General features: G+C 35.8%; 1 protein-coding gene across 2 annotated transcripts in view; it reads right to left on the bottom strand.

The window, feature by feature from the left end:
- LOC117171456 overlaps nucleotides 1-9,126 on the bottom strand; it is a 15,934-nt gene that overhangs the window by 6,230 nt on the left and 578 nt on the right. The window contains exon 2 of one of the 2 annotated variants that reach the window (XM_033358795.1): nucleotides 7,736-8,083. In XM_033358795.1, coding sequence (XP_033214686.1) covers nucleotides 7,736-7,829 — 94 coding nt within the window. In that variant the 5' untranslated portion in view covers nucleotides 7,830-8,083. Of the gene's footprint in view, nucleotides 1-3,473; nucleotides 8,084-9,126 lie in introns of those variants that run through there. The other variant, XM_033358794.1, reaches the window with a different exon arrangement.

Below are 9,126 nucleotides of genomic sequence, written 5' to 3' on the forward strand. Positions count from 1 at the left end.
TTCAACCCAGACAAACTTGCTCAAAACGTCAATGACAACCAGTAGATAGGAAAAATCATCATTGTAGCTTTTTAAAGATCTCAAGTCTGCTAGGTCAATTTCTCAAACGTCATCAATATTACACACACTGTAATATTGTCTAGCAAATTTACGTCTTATAGGTCGATGGAGATTGTATGCATCTTGACTCTTTAACCAGTCAATTACTTGATTACGTGGAATATTTCCCCGTGTAGACTTAGCAAGCTTTTCTACGCCCACGTAAGAAGCCTCATGCGAAGGGTCATAATATATGTCTTCCAATTGTTTCATTTTTCAAAAATTAAAATTCAGCCAGGTGCGTCGTTTTGTATTACTTTTAATAGTACCATCATCGTCATCTGCAGCTTCCGAGTCGTTGGTACTTTTCCAGTTCTCATCATCACTCAAGAGAGACTGATATTCTATAGTTTTATCGGCATCTTCTTCATTAAGTTTTATAGATTTCTTGTGCGTAGAACTTTTACGCGAGTTCTTTAACAACCTTGCTACAGATGCATGTGATTTTGATCTTCAGTACTTACGATTGCCCAAAATTTCTTTTGGTGTCTTAATTCCTTGAAGAAACTTTTCAAACTGACGTCTTCCTGGCACAACAACTGATTTCCTACACCTAATAGCATCGTTCACTAAATCTGAAATATTTGATTTCTCGACACGTTCTCCGTCGATAAATACAACACCTTGTTTATCCCATTTTATTCTATTTTTAACCTCTGGTACTTGTAATCTTTCAATCAAATATTCACTCTTCTCCCTATAAGTTTTTGGCACAGAGACAATAATATCTGAGGTGGGAAGAGTTAAAACATCGTCGTCTTCATGCGGACTTGTCATTTCATTTTGAGCACTGTTTAATTTGTCATCAAGAGCATCCTTTATCTCCTTCTTCTTCCCAATTAAATTTTTGGCTTCATCGGTAAAGAACAAAAATCTTTATAAACCTCGCTGATATAATTCCCACTTTTCATATTCATCAGTTTATAATGGAGAGTATAAAATTTTACTCATCTCTTTGTCGAGTCTGAAAATTGCATCACCAAGTGTTTTTGTAGTAACGAAATTGGTGAATAATTGTTCTTTTTGTGGGTTCGACTGGAGCTTAATTTACTTGACAATATGACAAATAATTACGAAAATGAAAACATGTTGGAAAAGAGGGAGCCAAGGACTGGTAAGTGGTAAAAACCCCTCTCCTTTTTGTACAACAAGCGTTTTTTACTGTTCCACGAGCCGCGAGGTGATACTAGTTTTCTTAATTCATATCTGTGTTTTCTTAATTTTTGCTTGTCGGTTTGTTTTAGAGAAACTTCATGTAAAATATTCAATGCACATTCACAGATACTTTTAACAAGTTGTGGGTTAGCTTTTTTTAAAACAGAGCGTCGCTGATCTGCATCCAGATGATAGAGAGCGTGTAACTTTTTAGCCTTCTTCTTTCCGATGGATTTTCGTGCATGCGTCATCATGACAGACGTACAACTGGTACTAGAGTGCTTGAAGAGCCTGCTTTTATACCCCTTGCTAGTACGTAAACGTATTGATATGAATCTGATGGAAATATACAAGCTCTAAATCTAAAGTTTTCAGGAGTAGATTGTTTTAAATCCATAAGGAGGTACCCGTGGGGGCTAGAGTTTGCGTCATAATAAGCTTCCTGTAGAAAAAGTTTATTTTCAGGGTATACCTGTCTAGCGAGATGTTGAATTTGCGTTCGGTCCCTTGGATTTTTAAATACTATAATATAATTAGCGTTTAAAGAAATATCGCGTTGACCGTGTCCCTGGTGAAAAATATTTTATGATATAAAGATCACACTAATATTTTTGTGATGACTTCCCTTGGTAAAAAGATCGACGACTGTGTTATTTGACGATTCGCGCATAAGATCGCCTATAATTACAAGTTTGGCTCGAGGATCATTATTATAGTCTGATGCTTGTGGTAAACCTTCACGAAATTCAATTCCCTCCCCTTACTCTTTATAGGATGACTGCCATTCTGAATAATATAAAATTACGCGAGAAAATACAACATCACACATTAAATTAATATTTTGAAGAAATTTTTTCACAAGAACTGTTTTACCACAACCCGTTGGACCAGAAATTATAGACGTAAATGGATGTTTCCACCTTGGATCCATGTTAGAGAATAAACAAATAACACAGTATAATCCCCTTTTATCTGATTTTTTTACTGTCTTAAAGATAACCGTAAAGTGCGATGGTAAAATGAAATTATTATGTACATTAATAAGCTTATATTTTTCCCCGCGCGCACGGCACCCAGGCGAATAAGCTAAAAGGCCTGGTTGCTGCGGCCAGGGAATGAGCTTATAACTCTGGCCGTTGCGATGCAGGAGGCGCTGCTATAAACTCATTTACAGCGTCCGCGGTCCGCGCCCGCCAGTCAGCCCGCCCGCGCTTCCGGGGAGAGTCTTTTTGAATAAAGTTTAAAATACATACTTACCTTTGGTTTGATCTCTGATGTTGATATTAATTAAAGTTCACTCCTAATGCTACTGCTGCTACTTTCATTATAAATAATTTATTTTATTCCTGTTGAAACTACTTTTCAATTTATGTTTTTGATTTAAGAAATGTAATGTGATTTACAGATTCTAACGGTTAAACAGTAAAAAAAATGTAAATACTTGGATATTTTTTTAAAATCAAAAACAGTTTATAAAAGAATAAAATTTATTTTACACTATTTACAGAAGTTATATACAAAAATAGCTTTAGTAAAAAACCAGAGATGGTCCGTCCTCATACGGAAAGGCCATTTGCCATAGGCCCTGTGTTGGCTGAACTTCAGGTGCCGGTGGCCGTGGCATCAGAGCCCAGGCTGTGGTTACTCAATGCTTTAGAAGTGCAGACCGATAATTGACGGTGGTGCCATCAAACGAACTCGCAGTTTTTTAAGATAAGATAATAGATGCTTGAGGTTATATCCAGATGACTTGTAGATAATGTAAATAAAAAACTTAATAAATTGAAAAGACCAATTGAAAAACAAATAAAAATACATAAATAATTACCGGAATAATTATTTATATATTTCTGCTTGTTTTTCTATTGCTTTTTTCATTTTTTCATAAAAACATGTTCTAAGGAAAAACGAAAGATGGAAGTATGTTTGAAAGCAGTTTTCATTTAAATGTTGTCATCATTTTCGACATCAATTTTCTTATCGGCAGGTTCCTTTCTCAAAATATTACTCTGTCTTTATGGTAATAATACAAAAGGTACCGCTACCTCTTTTAGTGTTTAGTTGTGTACTACAACGATAATCACCAAGTCGAAAATGATGACAACAAATTAGATATCAGCTCTTAAACAGTTCTTAATGGGTTAGGTTTCACATGTGCTGACGTTCGGAAAACAACGAAGGTGTAAGAGAGATAGATCAAATTTTGGCCCCTGAGCGACGTGTAGCGGGGGAAAGTACTACAGAGCCATCTAACGAGCCCGCAAAACAGGATCAAAGTATGTGTCTTTACGGTTGCCTATATTAGTGACCACGGCCTGTCAAAGCCTGTGCAATTGGTATTGCCGCAAATAGGTTGCCCATACACATCCCAGTTATATGAAATATGAAAAAGTGTTAATTATACAGTTTTATGTTTTAACAACTGATTATTCAAATATACATACATGTTCTTCCAGCTGAAGTCATGAACCCATCTCCTCATTACACATGCAGGTGGAGAGAGAGAGAAGGAGAGAGAGATTTTTTACATAGTTTTAAAGGTAATTTTCTACAGAAAAACAAACTAATCAAGTCAAACTACTCTGAATTTTATTTATTTTGACCCTCTTCGATATAACTATATGGTAAAGATTCGTAATTATCGAGGAATCTTCTTTTACTATTCACCGGTTTACATGTTTTTTTCTCCGTCCTAGTTACCACATCGTGAAATTTCGTTCGGCGAATTGCTCTGAATGAGAATGAAATTGGAGAAACATTGCTAACTACCATATCTCGGAACGCTTTCAAACTTGAAAAGTTGTGAGTTTTTGTAATTTAGAATTATTCCCTTAATTTTACAAACTTGGTAAGATTCTTCATCTGGAGATGTTACGTTGTCCGCGTAAAATTTAGGGCCACCAGATAAAAAAGTATCAATATAGCTCCCCTGACCGTAAACTTCTAACTCATCCGTCTTCTGCCCCAGTAATCGACCCATCGGGGAATTGTACTCTGATACATTTTCCTGACATATGTAAATGCGTGAGTCTGTATCGTAGTACAACACACGTCGATCTAGTTGATAGAGATACTCAAAAAGCTTTAGCTTAGCTTGAGCAGTGGTGTAAGCGGCTATTACTACGTTTGTGTAGGGTGACGCTACACTAGCTTCCTCTCTATACGACCAAGAGGCATATAAAACATCATCATTTACAGGGACAATGTCATGGAATTCCAACTCTGGACTAGTAAGCAACTCCATCAACCGTTTACGCTCCTCAACAACCTCCGTTTGCTATTTAAAAAGAGTTGAGACAAAGTTTTGCAACGGAACATAAACCAGGGTTTTTTTAAATCTGTTCAGGATCTAACTCTATCCCCTCAATTTCATCATGCTCACGAAGATAATGTTGTTTTGACTCTTCGTCAACGCACTCGCTCGGCCAGCCACTATCCTCCTGTTTATTTTATAAAAAGGTGTTTATATAGCCCGCAAATAGCCCACCTGTACGTGTTTTCGTATCGTATTGCATAACCTGATATTTCCATATCTCTGAAATATGGGTTACTCTATAATTTAACTCCATGGCTTTATTCAACTCATCCAAAACCTAGGTTCCCTCCAGCTCACGCATCGTATCGTCATGAGAGCATTCAGTTTGGCTCATAGACGCACAACACGCATGACAAAGTGGGAACATGAGTTTCTCATGCATTCGCACAGGTAGCACGGGATGAAATAAATGTCTTGGAGGAAGCACACGACATTTAATTAATCCGTCAATATGATGCAAATTCATGTAATTTGGACCAGCTAGTCCTCTACACTCCTCATCGCCAACATAAATTTTCGGATGACCTACAGGAAATTTCCCCATTTTCGAAATAAATGGATATAAAGAGCAAACATAGATGTATCGAATTTTTTCATTATTTTTATTTTTATAATAACACACTGTATTTCCTGTAAGTCCTCCGAAAAACGCTTCACGAGGATTTAACGCATCCTGGTGGAGTAAGGGATGATTTTCAAAATATTCGTTCATACCGGGGAATTTTTTTTTTAATTTATCATATTTACACTCCCATATTTCGGTTAGTACGTAACCGGCTTTTCGAATTTTTTCACTCGTGGCGCGAGTGTTCTCATAAGGCATATCAATTGTATCCTCGAATTTTAATTTCTCATCGCGATTTAACTTGTAACAATATACACACCCATGCCAAAAGCAGCCATGAAACTGTAAAACATGGCGCTTTTCATCACCATCTATATAGTAACCGTCAACTAGCGCTCCCTCTGGTAGACGGAATTCACGAGATCTTGCCGCGTGTTGGATTTCCACCCCAATTTCTCGTTCTACCCATAATAGCCATTCAATGGCTTTTACAGACTGTCTATTTGCTCGACTGTATCCACCATTCGGTATAATACCTATGATTTTAGGGAGAAGGAAATTCTTGCGGTAGATTCATGAGCAAGCAGAAGCGATGGTAGTGCATTCAGTAAAAGGACACACATTACCACATTTAAAAAAATTGTTCTATATGCGAGACAGGCGCGACGAAGTATTGTCACATCGCTCACACAATACTCTAGCATTTCTTTTTTAAAATCAAAAACATAGTCGTTTTTACATACATCGTACCACTCGTAAAATTCTTTACGAGCCTCGATACTCATGGTATCTGGAGAGTAATCCTCAAATGGTGGCAAATGGCCTACATACAAATCATTCTCTGGTCTATTAAAAAAATGTGGGAATGCACCTTTCTTTGAATGCTCACCAGTGAGACCAAATGCTTTGGGGAGAGCACTCAAAGGCATAGGCATGTAATTCAAGCTATCTACGAATTTACATTCCCCGACCTGCATGAGCATGATTTTAGTACCATTCAATATTACTTTTGGACGTATTCTGGTACCTTTAACCTCTGCTAGGTTTCTAAGAATAAATTGTAGGTCAAACCCTTTTGCATTGTGTGCAATGCAAATTGTCTGACTAAACTGTTTCCCCTCGCGTGTTACATGATTTATTAAATTCTGTATAAGTTCATCCCCTCTGAATACTAATCGTCTGACACCACAATATTTACAAGAATCATTCATATTTTCATTCAGTAAACAGACAGAGCAGACTTTCTGAACTACACTGAGATTTGGCTCATGTATGTTTACCGAATTATCCCCAGGAAGCGTTTTCGTTTGACGTGTTTCTAAATCATAAAATACAAATCTGATTCGCTTCGAGGAATTAGAGAGACGCTCCTTTACTGGGGCCATGTAACATTCGTGGTTATATTCACGTATGCATTTACAATTTTTACAGTAAAATGTTCCGCATTGATGGTCTTTAGTTTTATAAAAATTTGCCACCCTCAAACATGTTTTACAAATCTGTAAAACAGCACACACGCTTGTTCCACCGGAATAGGAACTTTTGACACTATGCTTGTGTAGACAGCTACTATTAAGGAAAAAGCGATTACATGAATTGCATTTAATTTCATGTATATTACCCTTTATTATTTCTTCCACAGATTTGCAAGGGGGTATTGACAAACATGAGCTACATTTACTTGTACATCGATAAGTGGCTGGGTTGGCATAACTCGTATTGCATGGAATGCAAAACTCTCGGTTACCAGCGGCTGCTTTTAAACATAAAATTGGCTCAAAGTGATTCTTATTCGGATAGAACATTATATTAACACTATATCGTACCGTTCGCCCTATATCTGTAATCAACGTGGTTCCGTCATGTAGTGATGGAGTCTTACCCATGCCAAAATTATTAAAATCAAAAATAACTAACGTGATTCTTTCACGGAGGAGGTAATTTTGAATAATCTTCAGCTCATATATTCCGCAACCGGATTCAGGGATCGTCACACTCACCTTACGAACTAGCTCAGTAGCTAGTTCACGCTGTAATTTTCCCTTCGATAACCTGACTCTTTCCCATTGTGTATGTAACAACCCGCTGCGAATTGTACCCCGCTCTTTGTATATACATGCAGTCACAATAGAACGCGGAAGACATAGATTATCACTATTTTGGATTTTCAAAATTGACCTTTTTTTTAATATCCTCGTGTGTCAGTGCCTTTCGACCCCCACCACGTATACCTTTCACTGTATTTAAAGTAATAACAAAGGAATTATCTAGTTTGATCTCTTCATTACTTTGAATAATTTTAAAAATAAGATCCCAAAGTACATCGAAACTTAAATCACATGCTGGGCGAAAGGACAAACCACCAGCTCCTTTAGTAAAAAAGTCCTAGTTAATTTTTATACTAACATAATGATCAGAACTATCGATAAAATCCATCAAGTATTTAAAAATAGCGGTAAACGCTTTTTTTAAATAATCAATAGCATTTTCATCCTCTGAAGGCTCCACTACCTGAATTGAAATTTCACGACCAGTCGTAAGGAATTTTTCAAAATAGAGAGACCTATCCCATTTAATATCAAAAAATCTCTCTCTCCTACCTGTTTGTGCACCACCAATTTGTATATGCTGATTCAACGACTCTGGATACAAGAAATTCTGCTGATGAAACTCATTGAGAACCTGGTCTTCCATTAAGTGTCTCTGCTGCAGCTGATGATCCAGTAAATTCTAGTGTTGCATCTGCTGATACCCTCGCAGTTGTGTGTGGCAAATCTCGTCCATGGATGCACTCCTCTCATCCACCTCTATCTCGTTCTCATCGCAAGCCTCAAAGTCAATTTCCTCTGTATCCTCGCCCTCACAAATCTCGACATCAATATCATCCCCATACGCGTCCTCGGTATCTTCATTCACCTCTTCCTCTGTTTCTTCTTCCATTTCGGTTTCTAGAAAAAAATTTTGAATAATTAAAAGAATCATTTTTAAAGAAGGTAATTCTTCTTCACTGTTCTCCGCTTTCATTTTAATTTCAACACGAGCAGTTGTATTATGAGCCTGAACACTGTTTTCTCCCTTGTAATCTTCTGTAAAGAACAAAATTATTCCATTAAAATTGTGATTCTTGGAGAAATGGAAAACCAAACTGGGGCAAACTAAAGCAAAACCATGTTTTTAATAATAAAAAACAGTGCTCCGTAAAATAAATATTTTTAATTTATCCATGGATATCCAGATTATATTTTTAAAGTTTATTTCAGTCAAATGATATATTTTACATAGAATTTTTTCGAACATTACAATTTAAAAAAATTTTGTTTGCAGAGCATTTTGGTACTTTATTATAATTAAAATACCAAAACATATTTATTTACTGATAAATCAATCTTTACTGATTAAAAATGTTACCATGTAATTCAATATTTAATTTCGATTATAACTTCTAAAAATTACATGTATTTGCGTACATGATATAATAAAAACCATTTTTAAATTCAAACAAAATAAAATACAATTATGATCATAAAAAAGTGATATTGCATTACCCATTTTTCTCAATAAAAAACAAAAAAAAAGACTTTAGACATTTAATTATATTAAAGTTAATGTTAAAAAATGAATGAGGTTGCTGGATGAATTTCAGATAATATGTTTTCTAAATACTGTATAAAATTCTGTACATTTGAGTGCATTTAAAAATTCGATTGATTATGTCATTGTTTTTATTAGAAACAATATTTTAAAAGAACTGAGGAACTCCCGCAAAAGTGTCTAACCAAACGGATTTCCCCCTTCCTGCAAAAATTCAAACAGTATTGTGAATGGCTAAACTGCGATACGTCACCTAGTGAAAAAGTTCGAACTAGAAATAATAGGTTAGGTTTCAAAGATGAAATTTAATTTACACATAAAAGTGTTTTAGAGAATTTTTTTCAAGTTTAAAGTATTTATTGGATACTAAAAGTGAGTCTTGATCATAATAAAAGGCTTT

Source organism: Belonocnema kinseyi, chromosome 4 (assembly GCF_010883055.1).
Source record: "Belonocnema kinseyi isolate 2016_QV_RU_SX_M_011 chromosome 4, B_treatae_v1, whole genome shotgun sequence".
NCBI classification, from domain to species: Eukaryota; Metazoa; Arthropoda; class Insecta; order Hymenoptera; family Cynipidae; genus Belonocnema; species Belonocnema kinseyi.